This window comes from Arachis hypogaea, chromosome 8 (genome assembly GCF_003086295.3).
Source record: "Arachis hypogaea cultivar Tifrunner chromosome 8, arahy.Tifrunner.gnm2.J5K5, whole genome shotgun sequence".
Lineage (NCBI taxonomy): Eukaryota > Viridiplantae > Streptophyta > Magnoliopsida > Fabales > Fabaceae > Arachis > Arachis hypogaea.
The window spans coordinates 26668043-26688564 of record NC_092043.1 but is presented as its reverse complement, the minus strand read 5'-3'; the positions used below and the strand labels follow the sequence as shown (position 1 = coordinate 26688564).

Genomic DNA, 20522 nt, shown 5'->3' with positions numbered 1-20522 from the left:
TGGCAAACTCCGCGGAAGTGTCAGGACAGTAAATGCTGACAGTTTGTGTTAGCGAACTCAATCCCATAACCAATAACAAAGTACAACTCTATTAATTTATGTGGGGATCCTTTTACTGTTCAATATCCATGATGCTAAAACTAAAAAGAATATCACACACACTACTTCCCTCCGTATATTAACTTCTCCATCTCTGTCACTTTCACTCCCCAAATCCCTCCATTATGCTTTCTGAGTTTTGGGGGGAAGCTCCTGAATTATTGAGAAGTTTGAGACATGGTTCTCATCCAAACATGGCTGGGTTCTCACATTATATAATCAATTAAATTGCATACTTACTAACTTTATCTGGTAGGCCAATCACCAATGTGTAGGGTCATCATATTCATAGCTCCTAAGTTGTATGGGCCAGCTTATACATGTCTACTTTGGGAAGAAAGAGAATACATAAAGATTAATTTGAATTTTTAATGCATGTGGCCCACTATTTCTACCATGTCACGTGAGTAGACTACTTGTGCTCAACAAATATTGAGACTCTAGTAAACTGTGCACGACATTTACTTGGCAATCACCAACATAGACAAGCAAAGAGAATTTGCAACTTGCGAGTGAGTAATGACAAAAAACCAAAATAAGAAAGTTGGGTGATTCCTAACTAAACATAACCTTGGAAAGCTCGTAGCCCACCATTGTAAGTTGTAACATTGTTCATTTGTTCTTGCACAAAAAAGACATGGTGCTTCTTAGCCTCCTCTCAACTATGCATCTCTCATCAATTGTATCAACATAATTAAACAATTCTCATTAGTTTAGTATTTTTAAGATCTAAGAATAAAATAAAATAACTAAGGTCTAAGGTGGTGCAATAATGAAAATATGACATATACGTGTCTGACGTTGAACAAAATTAGAAAGGTGTAGCTAGGCACTTAAATTGTGAAACTCTCCCAGCATGAGTTGAGGGTAAAAAAACAATAACAATAATTGCAAGTGTATGTAAACATGAGCAATGATTATGACAAGGTCTTTCAGCTCCCCTTGTCACTGTCCTTGTCCACCATGCATTATTCAGAAAAGCAAAATACTCCTCAAGGCCTTGCAGTAATTTCTTCTGCACCATTCACCACAACACCATAGACTTCTCTCTCAACACATTGACCCATCATCATTCATGTTGCCTAGCCCTCTCTGTCACGTCTACATGATTGCCAATTCCTGTCATTTGAACTTCATCAACACTCACACACCCTTCACACTCCAACTCACTCACCCACAAATTAATCTTCTCCCTTACCATCGCATTTATAAAATAACAATTATAATAGATATTTGATAACAAAAAAATTAACTAAAAATAATTAAAATTTATTTTATTTAACATTTATTTATTAATTATTACTAAAATTAATAAATATTAAATAAGATAAATTTGGACTTTTTTTATTCTCTAGCATTACAATAACATTACTCCTTCTGTTTCTTTCTTTGACTTATCAATATATTTAGATATAATATTAGATATATTACTAAAACAGAAACTTTTGGTGACCAATAACTAAGTTTTAGTTTCTACTAAACCGAATGCACACAAAAATTAATATACTTTGCATTCATATTATACAGAATTTACATATGTGATATGTGTATACTATTTGAGAGTATATTATGAAGTGGTAATTTTAGTAACAAACAAAGAAAAATATATATATACACATTATCAAAAATTCATTTTCAAATGGTTATTTAGTTAGTGTAATATACTAAAATAGGTGATTAAAGTAATATATAGGGATATAAACTCATCTGTTTTTTTGTAATTTGTGAAAAATTAAAAAAACAGACATACATCACGGAAAAAAATGTATACTATTTTTCATAATTTGCGAAAAAAAAAAAGAAAAAATATTATTTTTCGTAACCTACAAATAATAGAAAAAAATTACTTTTAGAAAATTGAAAATTTTTGGAAAGCATATACAAATTTTTGAGACACATCTGATATATGTGGACTATTATTTGGGAGTATATGGCATGTTTTAGGGTGCAGTATAGTAGTTATTAGGACCTAAGATAGATAGATATGTTAGGGTACAGTGTAGGTGGTCATCAAATTATATGGTACAGTGTTCAGAGAAGGTAATCAATTACTACAATAGTATATCCTTCACTAGTCCCATTTGGAGCATGAACACATCAACAGGATCAAAATATACATTGATGATTTCTGATAAAGAAAAGACCACACTTTGCATTGTTGAATTGAATCTTCTATAAATAGTATTTGATCATTAGATTGTGGTAGAGCCACCTGGTACGTACGGTAGTAGAGTATGAAAATACAGCGACAATACTATAAACTAAAGTGAACACGCAAAAGCAGTTACACAGTTGATAATAATAACAATAATAATAATAATAAAAAGAAAAAGAAAAAGTTAACCATGCATTCTTAATTGGTAAAGTTGAAAACTAAAAAGATTCCTTTGAGGAAAAAAATGGAGTGAGTGATTTCTAGTCACATTTTTTTCCACGAAAGGATATTTATAACGGATCGGATTCCAATCCTTCAAATCAAAATCAAACCGTACCATGCATTATTCACGTTAATAATTTCATTCAATTCGCCACTGAAACCCATATATATTCATCAGCCTTTTAAAGTTTTTTAGGTAACAAACTTTGTTATATGGTCAATTGGTCATGATAATAATAATTTCCACTTCCTTCTTTTTGTGTGAACCTTTTGCTGGCAAAGATCCAAACTTAGATTCACTGTGATTCCTGTATAATTCACAGAGAGAGAGAAAGAGAGAGAGAATAACGATTTTTAGTCGATCCTTCTGTCAACTTTAGCTACACCACTTTGTATTTATCCCATTATAAAAATGGGGTTTCAATTCCACTGTACATACCTTTTATTTTTCTTCAAAAAATGTCTTTACTTTATGCAAAGAAATATAAACTATTCCTCATATCATAGATAAAGTATTTCAAATTTAGAATAAACTATATTTTTATTTTTATTTAAATATATTTTTGACAACTAAATTTTTAAAAATTTAACATCAATCTAACGATAATGCATAAGAACTATATTTAATTTGTTTATGTTAAAGAGTAACAACATATTTATGAATGATATTTATGATTTTTTTACTAATAGTAGTAAGTAGTAACCATCAAGTTGACCAAAGAGAAAGAGAGAAGGATTGAAGAGAAGAGAAAGACAAGGTAGATCCAACAGTAGTTGTGGTGAAAGTGAAGAATTAATTAACAAGGCTTACTTGAATTTGGTCATTGCAGCGGAGACACGGAAACTGAGTCACTGAACAGAGCGTGCAAACCAATGCTTTTGCTGCTTTAAACCCTAACTATTTATTTCTTTCATTCCATTCCTTTCCCCCACCAAATGGTGGCTACCAAACATCACATTTTATGTGTTACTTCCTCGGAACAATAATTAGTCAACTTAATTACCTCCTCCATTACTACTATTAATTTATTAATGAATCCTAATCCGAGCTATACTTTTTTTTTCTCATGATATCTTTAACCTAACGAGTTAAAAACTAATTTGTCCTAAATTTAAATTACATTTTAAGATTTTTTGGTTAATGAGTTATTATATATATACCTTTCTTTCTAATAGTAACAAATAATTGATTGATTGAAACATTTCTTTTAGTTATTACAGCGTGCATGATTCAATGATAAATACAATATATAAGTCATTTCATTCATTTTAAATAAATGTACTATTTGATTTAAGTAAAAAAAGGTTTAATTATAAAATAAAGGGAATGGTGGTAAAATGTGTAGGAGTGATTGAAAAAGGAAAGACATATATGTATATATTGTAAGACACGCAGTTATAAACTTATGTTTTTAATGTTTTTAAGCTTAGATTTTCACCCTGATGAGGCTACAACCTACAAAGCAAGGAAGTTTCTGCTTCTCGTGTGAATGGGAATGAGAGAGAACAGGCAGTCTTGAAGAGAGAAGACTTCAACTTCGATGACTCCATCGCTTTAATTTGTCTCTTATCTAACTATTTATGGCTACTGCTAGCTAGACCCACAACAATATTCATTTCTTATAATGTATTAATCTTTTAATAAAGCGAAAACTCAGCACAATTAATTTCATGTAAAGTTTGATAGCTAATATTTGACTAAACTATTATTTAACGATTCTCAACCATCAATTTTACTAATCGATATGTTGTCTCTTGTATAAACTTTTTTCCACCCGGTTGGCTTTAACATATATAAGTAGTATTTATGATCGGCAATGTTAAGTCACACTTCACAGTTGGCAACTGATTTCTCTTGTCTCCCTTCAAACACTGTTTCCTCCTCCATCTACTTTTATTTCTTGATAAATCTAAAAAAGCACTGTGTCTTTTTGCACACACTACCTCCTTTGATCACTTTCTTCTTCTGCATCATGACAAATAATCCTTACTACTTGAACAACAATGGTTATTGGTTCGACCTTAATTCTCCAAGCAGCACCTATGTTTTTGGTTCCAATCACGAGTCTCCACCGAGAAGAGAAGCGCTTCCTCTCCTGAATAAGCTAAGCCCTAGCAGGAGTACGAGTAGTAGGCCTCAAGATCTGGAATCTTCGTTTGGTGCCATGGAAGTGAAGGAGAAGCACAAGAGAGGAGATGACGGCGATGAGAGTGTGACGGTGGCTTTGCACTTAGGGCTTCCAGAAACAAGAAGTAAGAATATGACATGCGAAGAAGAAGTTTCAGCAGCGTCAGTGTCACAAGAACAAGAAGAAGGAGGAGGAGGAGGAAGAGGTTCTGATTCGAAATCGATGAATCGAGGTCAATATTGGATCCCAACACCGGCTCAGATTCTGATTGGTCCAACACAGTTCTCTTGCCCCCTTTGTTTCAAGACCTTCAACAGATACAACAACATGCAGGTACCTTCCTTCTACTTTATTTCTTGCTTTTAATTTAATTCTTTTTTATAATCCATTCATCTGCATCTAATAATAAATAGTCCAGCCATGTAATTTAGGGTTTTTTCTCCTCTAGGGCTTAATTATGAAATCAAACAAAGAAAATGATTTGATTTGATTTGATTTAAATAAGGTGTTAACGAGTTTTGATAAAGTTAATTAGATGTATGTATGTATGTAGAATAATGTTGGGGGTGGGAGTGAAGCTAAGAAGTAGTAGTGTTTCTTTATAAGGATGCCCTACACACTCGTGACTGAAAACTTTTTATTCTATGTTTTAATCCCAAGATGGGTATTCAAACATGTTGAAAACGACGCGCCTCTATCTCCATCCCCCTTTTTCTGACTCAAAATCACTCATCGCTACTCTGCCGGCAAAGTTAAAATAAAAACACCGAATTTGAAGCTAAGTGCTGTTTCACTGTTACACTTTTATATTTTGCTTCACGTGAGTGATGAGTACTCTTAGCTCTTAGCTAGCTAGCAACAACTAGTGACTCAAATCGTCGCATGATTTGACATATTTAGACAACTGTATGCGAGTTTTCACATTAATTAACATGAAAATGGATGGAGCAGATGCATATGTGGGGGCATGGATCACAATATAGGAAGGGGCCAGAATCACTAAGGGGAACACAACCAACAGCAATGCTTAGGCTTCCATGCTACTGCTGTGCACCAGGGTGTAAGAACAACATTGATCATCCAAGAGCCAAGCCTCTCAAAGATTTCAGAACCCTCCAAACACACTACAAGAGGAAGCATGGAATCAAGCCTTTCATGTGCAGGAAGTGTTGCAAGGCCTTTGCTGTGAGAGGTGATTGGAGGACTCATGAGAAGAACTGTGGCAAGCTTTGGTATTGTTCTTGTGGCTCTGATTTCAAGCATAAGAGGTCTCTCAAGGATCATATCAAGGCCTTTGGGAATGGTCACAAGGCTTATGGCATTGATTCTCTTGATCAAGATGATAATGAACCTGGCTCTGAAATTGACCAAGAAAATGATCATCTTTCTAATTCTACTACTCATCATCATCATACTTGATTAATCAATTTCATTTCCCTTATGCTTCAACTACTACATTTTGGACTAGATTATAATTACTAATCAATTTCCGAATCCCTCTCACTCTTGCCAAATACATTTCTTCCTTCTATTTAATTTCATTTCTCAATTCCATTACCATGCCTTGATATATATTGCCTAGTTAGTTAGCCAGATTTGCTTCAAATTTCTCTATTATGATATTTTATAATAATTTAATTTTCATGCAATAAAAAAATTTACATAAATAACTAATTGTATATTGTTATATTAGGAGAAATAGTTACTTTTTAATCATACTATTTAAAAAACTATCTAAACTCATAAATCTAATCGAATAACTGTCTAAAATATATTTTAAATACATCAAAATTAAATTCTTTTTATTAATTAAATTGAGGCCCAAAAAATATACACATGCTTTTGTGTCCAAAAGAATGTGTTTCCAACATTTTAGGTTGATTTGATGTGATGTGCAAAGAGTTTGAAATGGTCAACATGGTAAGAATCTTCATGCAAGGAAACGTTAGTTAGTTTTCTACTGGCTAGTAAGCTAGCATTATCATCTTCATTTAATTATTAGTTGTTCTTAATGGTAAAGAGTAGTACATCAAACAAACCAAATAAGAAGCCAAATAGCTAGTAGAACTAACAAAGGAGACGTACATTTTATCAATAATTAGGTGAGTAGTGTTTGTTGTACTCAATTAATAACTAATAACTTTATTAATAAGATGAAAAAGGAAAAAGGAAAAAGGAATAAAGAGAATATATGTAGTTGCATTGGGGGCCATGAAGCTTTTGAGAACATAGATAGAAAGTTGCACTACACATACAATACTCATAACTCACTACTCATCTTCTTCTAATCAATACTATGTTTAGACTCACCCTAATGATTTCCCCATGCAAATTTTCAAAAGTAAAGTCTATATTCCATTTTATTTAATAAAATTAAAAGTTAAGATGAAATGGGCATGCAATGAATAATATTAAAATGATGAGAATAGTGGAAATTGAAGGGGCCGGGAGAGGGGGAGAGAGAGTGCATTGAGATGTCATGTCATAATCATATATCCAAATATGATCAAAGTACAATGCAAGAAGAGAAGCTATGAGAGTGAGAGAGTGTGCCTTCAATTTCTTTCTCTCATCACTCCAAAATTCAAACCCAGAAAAACGGGACTCCACGTTCTCTGTCCCTTATTCCCTCTCTTCTTTTCTTATTTTTTCTTTTCATCTATTCTCTTTTACTGTATCTATGTGCATTATTTCATATATAGGATATAAAATAAAAACTATATTCGCTAGTAAAGAATTTAAATCATGATCAAACGCACTTAATAATATTTGACAAAAACTTTAGTGTTTAATTTTAATATATTAATAACATAAATTTTTTTATACGATTAGTTATTTGTTAGTGAATAAAAGTTATTAAATTGAAATTCTTAATACATGTTTAGTTTTGAAAAAGGAATTAATTGATTTCTTAACATATGTATGTGATTCTTTTCTTGTTATCTACGGTATCCGTGTAACGTCAATCTGTCACAATGCAATATCCCCCAATGAACACAAACCTGTCAGATTATAAGAAAGATAGATCAGAGAAGATGTGATGGAACCTTGTAGACATTAATAATTTTTTTAAAAAAATGAAGAATATGATTCGGTATAATATATGATAGAAATTAAATGTGTGTATGTAGGCGCAAAAGAAAATCTACTAGGTGGAATATTCATCATCTACAAGACCACAACCACACATGTGTGTATGAATTATTATTATAATGTAGCCTCATATATATAATTAAAAGAAGTAATAATATATTATTTTGGATATTTATTTAATTTAGCTTCAACCTTAATAATATTTCTGCCGTTCATGTCCAATAATGGTGTATATATAAAAGTACTGATGTAGAGAATATTGCAAACTCGGGGACCATTGTGAAAGCAATGTCTCTAGAAATTAGATCGAATAAATTAAAGTTAGTGATTTAAATTTGCATTGCAACTAAAATTCCATGAATGTTGCAAAGCAATGGCCAACGGTGTAGGTAGGGTTCACTATTTGGCGTCATTATTGTTGCAACATAACATTAATACTCTTAGGAGGAATAGTGGTATTATTATATGCTTCATTTTCTGTCATTGTGGGACAATTTTGTCTCCCTAATAATATCTCATATCAATGAAACAAATGTATTTAAGGGTAACATGACGTTTCATATGATCGTGTGCGCAAAATTATGAAATAGGGTAAGCTATATACATTTCAATTATGAGTTTAATTAAGAGTATAATTAAGTATAATTTATAAAGGTGTGGACAAAATTCTTTGGAAAGGTTTATATAGTTTTTTGTAATAATAATATATACGTAGAGAGAACCCACGGTGATATTACCTTAGATGATAGTGTCTCTGTTCGCATGTGAATCTTCCATATAAAATTATTAGGCTTCTCATTTAATTTGATCTTGATCTTCATATCTAGCGTCAACGTCTAGAAATATTGCTTTTGGATTTTTGCTGTTAATTTATTTATATTCATTCTTATATATATAATAACTTCAAGGAGTAGAAATGATTTCTTAATTAACTTCTTACTCTTACGTGTCATTGATTAACAAACCCTTCAAAGTCTTTAGAAGCTAATAAGGCTGATTTAAGTAAAATAATAATTCAATCAAAATAATAATTCTCTTGTTGGAGTATCTGATATTTGCATAGACTTTTTTCTATATAATTTATGCTAGAAAATTTTAGAGGTCAATAAGAATTAAATTTTAAATTTTTTGTAGTCATAAAAATTTTAATACAATGTCATGTAATCACTTTTTTGAAAAAAAAAATTAAGTTAATAATATAATAGATAATATATAAATTTATATTTCTATTATTTTCAAAATAAAAATTGATAAAAGAAATATTTAAAAAAATTGCATAGTTCCTGTGATCTTGCTAAGGATATCAATTTCAAAAAGATTGTAGTTTCGAACATCAAAGTGCATGTAATGTATTTAACTATTTATACATATTGATGTGCCTCCTGCAAACATTTGAGTTTATGTGAAACCAAGTTGGCTCCTATAGGCTATATCTCACTCATTTTATTATTATATCGAAAATATTTAATAATAAAAAAATTAGTCAAATAAGATAAATTTTGACTATTTTTTATTTTCCTAGCATTACTATTATTATATATTGTTAATTAATTAAGAAAACTCAAATTCTTCTCATTTATGTAATTTACTACTAGAAATGAAAAAAAATAAAAATAATACTACACATCCAAGTCTTTTTATGAACTAAGTTTAATTAAATTAAATAATAAAATTTGAAATAATATTATCCATAACCGATTTTTGTTGATGTTAAATTAATTTAGTTAGACGTAATTAATAAATGTAAAAATTCAGGTACAGTCAACTTTACGTAAAATTGATAGTTGAGAGTCATGAGATAAAAATTTAGTCAAATCATTCAAATCATTTAACGGTTCTCAATTATCAATTTCCTATAAAATTGACTGCACGTAAATTTTCACCTTAATAAAAATATTAAATGTGTAACATTATTCAAAAATTAAAACATTGTATGATCATAATTGATAGATATATTTTCAAAGTTTTTTTATTCATTGAAATGAGAAAAATAGGAATTGATGCACATATATACCAACACACTCCTATTTAAGGCAATAAACATATCCCACCCTTATTTGCCTAATTAACTAATAACTAACCCAATGTTTTGTTAATTTTATTCCAATTCTGAAGCCACTGTTGAGATTGTCGGTGCATCTGGTTAATTAAGCAGTGTATGAATAAAGGAAATTGGGTACTTTACATGATAAAAAGCAGCTGAATCATTATCCATAAAAAGTAGACATAGTTTTAGCAAATTTATAGATACCATACATGCAGTTAATTTTTTACTTTTGAACAGTGTGATCTGAATTTCTAGTCTCATGCAAACAACTCAAATTTCTTCATGACTCGTGCTATAAAAATATGTATAAATTGAAAATTGTTTTTTTTTTTTGCCAAATACTACAATGAAAAACTTGAATATCTTTTTTTTTTTTAAGGATAAAACACATTGTATTGTAAAGGATAGATAGAGATATAAAGGGGAGAGGAAAAAGGGTACTGGGGTAGAATTATTAAAGGAAAAATTGGTTGCTTATCCTAGTTGTTTTGCTTTAATTAGATGCGCCTTTGGTTGATTGAACACTTTTGTCTCCTTATTTCGTTTAGGGATCTTTACTCTCCCAGTCCTTATCTAAGCATAAAATCTTGACACATCCAAAAGCTTCATTGAAAAAGAAAGGGTAATCCATCATTTCTCAACAAATTTCACCAATGCCCTTGTCCAAAACACACCCTATATACCCTCAACCTATAAAACATAAAATTACATTGGTATCCAAGATAGGGTGTGTTAGGACTTAGGAGAGGATTAGTATTTACAAAAGGGCGTTGGCTAATGTGCTTTTAGAGAGTTAATTTTGATTAAAACTGAATTGATGTCAATGTGTTTTGTATTTGGATTTTTTTTAATTAAATATCATATTGATAAAAAAAGAGCATAATATGTATTATTGTTTTGATTTTACCTTTCTATTTATTATTTAAGTATATTTACATAAAGTATATGAATATTTTAACTTTTTGAACTTTTCATATATTTATAACACGAAGTGCATGAATTATAGGAGGTTGTGCAATTCCTAGTTGAAGAAGCCAACATTAGACAGAAAGAGTTAATAGTGAATAAATTTATTTATTAAAAAATAATAAAATTAGAATTGTAAGCAAGAAGAAACAATAACAACATAATATTACAAGGAATAAATTTAAGAAGTGTATACAAGACTTTAATCACGTACTTTGAAAGTTGAATGGAAAAAATGGACACCAAACCGAAGCAACATTTTCTTGCTTTTTAGGAACGTCCGTTTTAAAGTAACTCAATGTTGATAAGGAAGAGAGGAGAATGGGCCAAACATCTGAACTCGTCGTTGGAGAAAAATAATCGGAGATTTGGATGATGAAACGTGGAACCAAACATGCACATAATCTTCCAATCCACATTGGCACATTGAAAGATTCATCATAGTTACTATTCATCAAGTTCCATATAATAGTAACAAAATAGGCCCATAAGATGTTAAGCATAGGTACCACTTTGTATTTTGATATGCAACATAGTTTTGGGAAATGGTATATGAAGTTTGTGACACCCCAATGCCACAAATAACCAAACATGATATAATAATCAGCAAATTGTGCAATTTAGCGTCCGCAGACTTTTAAGTTTTAATTGATGAGACAGTAGCGCAGGAATTCGGTTAAAGAATAAAGACAGAATATTCTTATTCTTTATATATATTGTTTTTCTCTGTACATTCGTTCTACAATGGAAACCTATAGTCATAGGTTAGACATGGTTGATGGTTGTGCATTATTGTCACTGAGATACTCACCGGTGAAGGAATATTGCTGCCATGCCACTGGTGACAGAATCAGCAAGACGCCACACCACGTTAATACTTTGAAATCGATTCATCACATTCAGAAAAAGAAACTAAGATTGTTCCTCTACAAGCTCATGTCCTCTGGCAAGCTGATACTCAGAAAGTATAGGCTGCACATTCAACAATGTTTACACTTTACACCATTAAGCGGATACAGAGAGAAAAGGCAGGTAGAAACATTAACCAAAGATTTTGTGATATAAGATAATGTTAATTTTCACATTTCAATATGTACAGACAGACATGCATTAAACAGACCATAACAATCAAATAAGTTTACATGAAGACATGAAATTGGAAGCTCGAAAGCGTCAAATCTTTCATCAGAATAACAAAAAACAATAGAATGAACGAGGTTATCGGTGTCACCTTGCAGACATGAAAGCCATCCCAAAGAAGACAGCTTTAACAGATTGCTTCTGTCCCGCATAATCAAAAGCCAATGGCAGCATTTCATGAAGGGTCAGAAAGGCCATAACTCCACCAACTGGAATCATTATAAAACAAATATGCATGTAAAACATGGATGCTAAAATCTAACTGGGGCATCTAGAAGACAACAAGTTGTGTTAGGCGAACCTGATCCAAGCAAACCCTCCAAAATCTCAGGATCTAAGCTGCTAGGGAATAGATAGGCTACAGTGAAGGAAAAGAAATCATCACAGTAGGTTCACCTTAGTAAATTCACAATATCTAAAATTTCTAAGTGTTAACAAAATAACGAAATCACATTATTATAGCATAAAAGCCAAATTTCTAGTTGATTGAGAGATTCAATGTTCAGGATTGAAATAGGTGTAAACCACTTCATTTTGTTATAAAGTATAAACCAATAATACATAGCTTTCTGTTTGAAAATAAAATAAAGCTGTACTGTGTAAAGCAACATAAAATCATATGTCTTACCTACAATTATAACACCCAAGGGTTCAGCAAATCCAGAAAGTGATGCCAATTTGAATGCCTGCCATTTACTACAAAACATCCAGAATAAAAATCAAAACATTTTTTAAAAAAAAATTACAGATCTAATTCAAGTTTACAGTAATTATTGACATAACTGCAGTCCACATGGTGACACGAGTTACCGATAACATACAAATTTGCAAATGTAGCATAATCAGATCCTTGAACTAGAATGCCATAAACTTCAATTGCATTTGTATAGATATTAGATACCAACATCAAAATCGAAAATGATGGTCAAGCTTCTTTTCTTCTATTTATTTGTTTGACTTTCTTAATAACTTTTCTACTGAAGCAAAGAAACAACAAAAACAGCCTCCATAGGTAAACAATAGCATCATGACCCTGAAAAGGATGTTCTTCAAGAACAACCATCAAAATCAGAACTATCCCATCATCTGCATTGCCTACATCCCTGCCTTTAGCACCATTGGTATCATGGAAATCCATCAGATGGTAATTATATACATCAGAAAACTATTAAGATAATGATCCCAATATCAACTTCTCAGAGTCACTAAGAATAAATTTCCCAAATCTGACATCTTTACTCTATATATAGATCATTGATGAATTCACTATTTCAGATAACAGTGGCAAAGATCACTAGTAAGCACTTTACAGTTGAATGCATATGTCATCTTCCAGTTGGTTCAAGAAACTAAAGCAACAGAGGTGCTAAAAACTTCTTACCTTTCTGTAGCAAAATAAACAGGAAGTGCAACAGCAACACCCTGGAAAGCAGAAGCTCATTATAGAACAATCACAGCTATGGCCTATGGGAGATTTGAAAACAAAAAAGAAAAATACTGTATTTTTTCAGAAAATGTGTATCTAAACATAGTAAAAAATTTATTCAAATGAAACTTAAAATATTGGAAAAAAGAAATTATCATAATGACCATTGCTCTTCATTCATTTCTAATTGCACCACTGAAATATATCTACCATGTCTACAGTAAACAGGTTCTCTCACAAGATCTATACCTCTGGGATATTGTGCAGAGCAATGGCCAATGCCAAGTTGAGGCCAACACGAAGGCCCTATGGAAAGGAATCATGAAACAAACATCAAATGGAAGCAACATTAACAAGCATATCAGCAATTATAAAAGCAATAATTCAACAATTGTTGATAAAAGTTGCGGTCTTGCAGATGCATATGCACATGAATAGTTTGTTGGGTACCTTAATTGAACCAAGGAACACTGCCATTCCCTCTGGAAAATTGTGCAAACTTATACCTGGTAAATGAATTAAGTAAACATTAAACTTTAAAAGACACTGAAAATAAATTTATAGAGACAAGATGATCATACCTACTGCGGTAATAATTCCACTGAATAAAACTTGGCGGCGATGCTTTTTCATGATATCTTTGCCTCCTCCATCCCCATTTTTCTAATTTCAAGGACGCGATAATATTCATGAAAATTTGATATCTCTATGAAATATACAAGATGAGTGGTGCAATGGCAGTTTGCAAATTCAACAATAGAGCGGGAAACAGTACAATCATTTGATATAAACCTTTCTACTCTTGTCACTGGAAGCGGGAGCAAGTGTTGGCTCAGGGATAAAATTGGCAACAACACCAAAGAATACTACGCCAGCAAAAAACTACAGGAGTGAGAAGATAAAAACAATTTAGTCAACTAAAATGAGAGAACATGACATGAATCACCAAGTAGTTAAGTGCAGAGAAAGAGAAGGTTACCCACCCAGAGATTCCCTTTGAGGAAGCCAAGTGAGTTGAGAGCATTATGAGCAAGGTCAAAGAAGGAAATACTAAGCATCAAACCAGCTGCAAAACCCTTCATTGCAAGGAATGAAATGAAAGGCATTTTCAGTTAAGCAAATCAACAAACACCATACATGCATTCCAATTCCAAATTTTGAAGTGAAAAAAGGGGCACCTGTAATAAGCCAAGCATCTTCAAATTAGGAGCTGGATTGATAACTACAAAAAGGGCACCTGTAAAAGAAAAAGGAGCACGTGGGTATGAAGCTGAAGCTGTAGCTGAAGCTGAAGACGAAGAACACTAGAGTTGTAAAAGTGATTAGAGGGAGAGAGAGTACCGAAGGAAGTACTGAGGCCACCAAGAAGGGAAAGAGCAAGAGCTACTGCAACCTGAGACTGAGAATCCATTGCCCTCTCTCTCTCTCTCTCTCTCTCTCTCTCTCTCTCTCCCTGAACGGAGGTTCACCGTGTCACGCCCAACACCGTCTTAGAGTCACTCCAAACTTCGCAGCCGACGCTGAATCGCATTTGCTGGTCGCCGGTTTATTTATCTAATTGTATTTACTCCCAAAAATAATACTTTTTTAATATTTTTTTTCTTTCTATTTTATTTTGATGATGATGCTGGTGATGATTCTTGCATCCATTTCCATTTTTTTTTATGTTAGATCATAGTAGTAGCATACTTTCACCTACCGAATACATTGGTTAATTTATATTATCTATTTTATCCTTTGTCATTATTAAATTATGATCTAATTTATAATCATATTTAATTGTTGGAGTACTGAATTAAAAAAAAAAGTTTATTGGAAAAGGTTTACTCCTTCTATAAGATTTATGTGGAGTTTTAGTTAGGATGAATTTGACATATACTCATATTTGATAATATTGGTAGTTTGATTAAAACAATAATAAATAAATAAAATTTTATTTACTGTTAATATAAAAGAGTTTATATTAATAATTATTTATATATTAATATATAAACAAAAAAATTAATTCTTAAATTTATCTTTTAAAAAGTTATCTAAATGTTAAACTATAAATTTAAATAGTGCTTGTACTTGTTGATATTTTTATGGGCTTATAGAACTACTTATACTATGAGGCCTTTATACACTTGCATTACATTATTTAGACCCAACAATACAATGGCCTATAATACAATGTCATGATGAACATATTTATAGTAGTATACTTTGGAGCAAAATCCTTTTCTTTTGTAATTAGTAGGTGGAAGTATATTGATTAAATTTCTTCTAGGCAAAGTTAGTTAGAATGTTGCAAGTTTTTGAGAAAAAGATAAAGTGAAGGTGCTGGTGCTTGACTCAGGCTACTCCTCTTAAATTTTTTTAATATGACTATGTTATAGTGATTATTATTATAGTGTTTTTAAAAGTGTGGCTAAAATTAAAGTAATATTTTTTATTATTAAACAATATTTTTTAAAAATATTATTTAAAAAAAAGTGTTATCAAAATATAAAAAAATATAATTTTAACAATAGTTGTATAATTATTATAATCACCATAATATAGTCCTACTAGAATTTACCAATATAAAATATGTGAGATTTGGCTTTCATGTAAATGTGTCTAAACCCAAAGTGTTGTGTTAGATTTAGGTGATTAAGTTGTTAAAATTTGGTTTCACATGGAAAGCAAAATAATGAAAATATGATTACATCTTAAGAATATAAAAAACTAGAAAAACAAATACAGGTGTTATGGCCATGATTAACCTTCCACCTCACCAAATCTTTCAATTAACGTAATGAGCACTTCACAAAATAATAACTGGACAGTGCTGCCCTTGCGCATCAGAAACAGAAATTGTGCTGAAGGGGTAATATTCCAAAGCTGGTAAAATCGTCATTAGGAACATGGGAAAGGACAAATTGGGAAATATACGAGGAACACGCGCACCCAATAATAAACTTCCACGTCACCTCCAATCATCGTTGGCAAAGCCCTTTTAAATGCCAAAACACAGAGAAAGAGAGAGACTCTCTCTCTCGCTCTTCTCCGTCCATCGGGCTTTGCTGTCTCTCTCTCCTCGTCGATCCCAAATCTGCTAGGGTTAGGGTTCTGTTACCTTGTCTTTCGATTTCAGTTTTTTCTTTTTCTGTTATTCTGTTCTATTGTTCGAGTATTAAGTATTAATTTGTGCGTGTGTGTGTGTTTTTTTTTTGTTATTCTTTTAATTTGCTTCTATTTCATTTACCCAGGATATTTATTCGTTGCAATTCTGAGGCTTATAGATCGGCCTGAAGCTTTTGTTTCCGGAATTTTTTAAAAAATTGTTTGTTTTTCCTGGCAATCAGGTTAGATTATTCACCTTCTGGATGTTTCTTCTTCTTTTTTTTTTCCGTTTCTGTTTTATATTATATCACCTTTTTTAAGGAATCTAAGTTTTTGCTGGGTGAATTTTGGAAACACTAATCTGTACATGCAAATTTGTAGTAAAGGTAAAGATTTAGGGCCGTGTTCTGAGATGCTGGCAAATTTTGCAATTAATTTTATTAAATTTTCGGTGTTTTTTGAATTGCGAGCTATGCCCTAATTGCTGCTACTATAATTAATACTTTAATGCTTTTTGGGCCTGCTTATTGTTTTATGCTGTCTCTTTAAGGAATTTCGTCAAACCGAACTTTTTTTCCTTTTGATTCTTCCATCCTCTTCTTTCATTTTATCTTTTCGTCAACCTTCCTTCCTTTCTTGTTGAATAAGAGGAGATAGATTCATGTAGTTTTTGCATTTAGCAGAGATGAATACTTTTCAAATGGTTTTGAATATCTTAAGTGATGGTTAAGTTCGAATCAGCTATAGATACTGTCATTTTAAATTTGCTTGATCTGGTAAATTCTGTGATCGAATGTATATTAAAGAGAGATTTGAGCTGATGATTCATATATCACATCGCAGAAAACGTATTCATTTTTATTAACTCATGATTAATTATTAAATGGGTCAACATCCTTAAGCTTGCTTTGTTATATGCTTATTAAAATGGAGTTCTGTAAAACTATTTTCCTGCTGTTTGCTGACTGCTATGCTTTTGTGCTACCGATGATGTTGTTTGATTGAACCAACTACCCATTGTGCATGATGCTATGAGTTTGGTCTACTGTTTGTCCTGATGTAGAGTTATGTCTTTTGTGCAACCCGAGTGTTCAAATTTATAAATTCATTAGCATTTCACTTTTCAGTTTGGGTCTAGGGGTCAGGATGGTGTGATTGTTGCAAACTTTCCTTTTGAGGTTTTAAGGAAGACCATCTGTATAATAGCTTGTCTAGGTCACATTAGTTTACGAACCGCTTTTAATACATTTCTTATTTGAAGTATACTGGTTGATCCCTTTTTTCTGATGTTAAATTGCTCTCTAGTATGCTTGGCAAGTAAATTCACTTTATTGAATGGGAATGATCATCTTTCCTGTTCCAGAATTGGTTTCAAGTAGAAAATGAATGTATATATGCATGCATTAAGAGATGAACAAAGAACTATCTCTCTGTTCTCTCCTTGTTTAAGTGAATGCTCATTAGCTCAGGAGATTGTGTTGGAAAATTTACCCGTAATTAATGAGACTGAGCTTATATTTATGCTGTATATTAATTGGCCAGTTTGCATGTTTTGAGTAATGTAGATGTTTGGAAGCTAGTCATGATTTGATCTTTAATGATGTAAACTAAAAAAAGGAAAATTTGGTGCAGGAAAGCTGAAAAAAGATGGACCATGACAAGACTGGATGCCAAGCTCCCCCAGAAGGTCCTATATTATGCATTAACAACTGTGGATTTTTCGGGAGTCCAGCTACCATGAACATGTGTTCCAAGTGCCACAAGGACATGATGCTGAAACAGGAGCAGGCCAAGCTTGCAGCATCTTCCATAGGAAATCTTATGAATGGGTCATCAAGTAGCAGTGGAAATGAACCTGTTATTGCTGCCAATGTGGATATTCCAGTCAATTCAACAGAACCAAAAGCTATTTCCACGCAACCTTTATCTGCTTCAGTCTCAGAGGAGAGTGGTGAGGCAAAGCCCAAGGACGGTCCAAAACGTTGCAGCAGCTGCAATAAGAGGGTTGGTTTGACAGGATTTAATTGTCGATGTGGTAACCTTTTCTGTGCCGTACATCGCTACTCAGACAAGCATGACTGCCCGTATGATTACCGTACTGCTGCACGGGATGCTATAGCGAAAGCGAACCCAGTTGTGAAGGCCGAGAAGCTTGATAAGATCTAGGTTTGGTGTGTTGAAGTTTCATGCCCTGCGATGCTGTTATGCTGAATTTCATGATGAGATGTTCCGAGTTTCCTGCATATTTTTAGTGGTGTTCTTATTATATTGTTATGTGAGGGGGGACTTGGAGTTATAGGACATCTCTGCAGTTTGAAGGACTCTATTTCATGTGATTGGCGAAAATATATGCCCGAGTGTTTTTAAGTTCTTTAAATGTCTGCTGGTTTTGGTGGGTGTTGGTGGTGTTAGTACTTAGTAACACTGTAATGCGTCTACTTTGTTCCGTATCTCTGTAGTAGTACATGTCAGAATGGTATGTGCAATTTACAGATGATTTAAGGAGCATCCATGGATGTTCGGCTAGATTGTAAATTATTATTATTATGGTTTCATGCCTATCTATGAATTTCACGGTAACAAATGTATCCAGCTTAGTTGGAACCGTACTTTTCAACACTTGAATTATCAGCGTTAGAAGTTCGATCTGTTTTGAGAATCAATGTTAGAATTTCGAATCAGGTGTAGATTTAATTGTAGTGTTGTATACAAGTGCGATTCGAGTTGAGAAACAGAAGTAAACGGTAATGTGGACGAGTTAAGGCAATGATAGGATCGAAATTTAACCCATAAACCATAACAATTAACAAAAAGGTCAGTCATTTATTTATCATTTCACAGTGCTTCTTTGCCATGTCAAAGAAAGAGAGAACAAATCACCGCCATCCCTTGAAGGAGAAGGAAATAATGTAACAAACAGGAGAAGGAAATAATGTAACAAAGTGCTAAATGGCAAATATAGAATCACAAGGAGAATCCACTAGATTCTGCTTCAAGATATTTACAAATTCTCTCCATAACCTCCTTACTCTTGCCACTATTCTGAAGGAACCTCTCGGCGCATCGCTGCTCCACCTTCTCCGCCATGGATGCGAGTGCCGAAAAAGGCTTGATCCGGATGGAAGTCTCCTGGCGACAGAGCGTCCATCCCGCAGGGTTATCCGGATGCGGATCGTAGCGAGTCATCTCTTGAACCTCTATGAACTTCTGGAGGCTGATGTTCTTGGAAATCAGTTGCATCGAACGAGATCGCGCATCCACAACCGTTGATTCCACACAATGGCACATATCCTGACCAACAATCTTCCGCACAAACCACGGCCCCGGACAGTGCACCGTTATCGCCCTCGTGGTTCGAAGAATTCCATTGGAAGAGTCCAGGCTATGATTCAGCATGTCAACCTCCAGAATGTGCGACAAAATTCGCTTGTTCTCAGCGTCTGCGAACTTGCGCCAGGATGCAGATGTTACCCTTTCCCACGGGTGCTTGTACACATATTCTTGTTTGTAGCCTGTCACCATTCTTCTCCTAAACCCCCAATCCAATCAAATTAACAATTCCCTCTTCCGATTTACCTAATAATTGATTAAAGCTTAAAACAAGAGGGTTCAGAAGCTTACCGTACCGAGCAAGAGAAGCGAATACGATCTTAACAACACAACAGATTGAATTTTATACAAGTTCCAGAGGCAGATGCAGATTGACTGTTACTCTTGTTTTCCATCCTACCTTTCTCCGCCCACAGTTTTCTGTTTTCCACAACACAACAGAACAGATCACCCGGTCTGAATACTCCAGTTGCTTAGCGGGCTCGGCCCAACTACACCTTAGAGAGCCTGGCCCAACTTGTTTCATACTAAGGCTCTTAAATAAGCTTTTTTGAAAAAAAAGTTTAAAGAATAAAAACTTTTATTAATAGCAATTTATAAATAAGTTATTTTGTATTTGGATTTTTAGTTATATAAGTACTTATTTTAAAGTTATAGTGTTTGGATAAATAACTAAAAAAAAAACAATTTTTTTACACAAGAAAATAAAAATTAAAATACTGATGATAATAAATACTTTTCAATATTGAATGTTTACATAACCTAATCACTAAGATTATAATTGTTTAGGCAATTGATTCTTATTTGTTCTTTTATTAGTTCCATTTT

At 32.8% G+C, this 20522-nt stretch overlaps 4 protein-coding genes across 8 annotated transcripts; 2 read left to right on the top strand and 2 right to left on the bottom strand.

The window, feature by feature from the left end:
- The first annotated feature begins 3287 nt into the window (after nt 1–3287).
- LOC112706647 (zinc finger protein WIP5) lies at nt 3288–6101 on the top strand. Its single transcript, XM_025758064.3, has 2 exons — nt 3288–4938; nt 5557–6101. Exons 1-2 carry the CDS (start codon nt 4294–4296, stop codon nt 6022–6024), a joined length of 1113 nt encoding a protein of 370 aa, XP_025613849.1. The 5' UTR covers nt 3288–4293; the 3' UTR covers nt 6025–6101.
- Nucleotides 6102–11322: 5221 nt separating this feature from the next.
- LOC112706644 (zinc transporter ZTP29) lies at nt 11323–14964 on the bottom strand. The gene is made up of 12 exons (XM_025758060.3): nt 14619–14964; nt 14456–14514; nt 14261–14353; nt 14070–14159; nt 13859–13940; nt 13728–13783; nt 13527–13583; nt 13233–13273; nt 12480–12547; nt 12153–12209; nt 11943–12060; nt 11323–11683 (listed from the first exon to the last, which is right to left on the bottom strand). The coding sequence occupies exons 1-12, from the start codon at nt 14686–14688 to the stop codon at nt 11638–11640; spliced, it is 837 nt and encodes a 278-aa protein (XP_025613845.1). The 5' UTR covers nt 14689–14964; the 3' UTR covers nt 11323–11637.
- Nucleotides 14965–16213: 1249 nt separating this feature from the next.
- Nucleotides 16214–18948, top strand: LOC112706643 (zinc finger A20 and AN1 domain-containing stress-associated protein 8). Of its 4 annotated transcripts, none has more exons than XM_025758058.2 (3): nt 16219–16361; nt 16511–16606; nt 18002–18948. In XM_025758058.2, exon 3 carries the CDS (start codon nt 18012–18014, stop codon nt 18528–18530), a length of 519 nt encoding a protein of 172 aa, XP_025613843.1. In that variant the 5' UTR covers nt 16219–16361; nt 16511–16606; nt 18002–18011; the 3' UTR covers nt 18531–18948. The 4 variants fall into 4 exon arrangements, with proteins under 4 accessions (XP_025613841.1, XP_025613843.1, XP_025613842.1 ...); XM_025758057.3 differs by having other exon boundaries at nt 16220–16361; nt 17997–18948; XM_025758056.2 differs by lacking the exon at nt 16511–16606 and having other exon boundaries at nt 16214–16361; nt 17997–18948.
- A 219-nt stretch (nt 18949–19167) lies between these two features.
- Nucleotides 19168–20142, bottom strand: LOC112706642 (uncharacterized). Of its 2 annotated transcripts, none has more exons than XM_025758053.3 (2): nt 19986–20142; nt 19168–19893 (listed from the first exon to the last, which is right to left on the bottom strand). In XM_025758053.3, exon 2 carries the CDS (start codon nt 19884–19886, stop codon nt 19329–19331), a length of 558 nt encoding a protein of 185 aa, XP_025613838.1. In that variant the 5' UTR covers nt 19887–19893; nt 19986–20142; the 3' UTR covers nt 19168–19328. The 2 variants fall into 2 exon arrangements, with proteins under 2 accessions (XP_025613838.1, XP_025613839.1); XM_025758054.3 differs by having other exon boundaries at nt 19991–20142.
- Nucleotides 20143–20522: the final 380 nt, after the last annotated feature.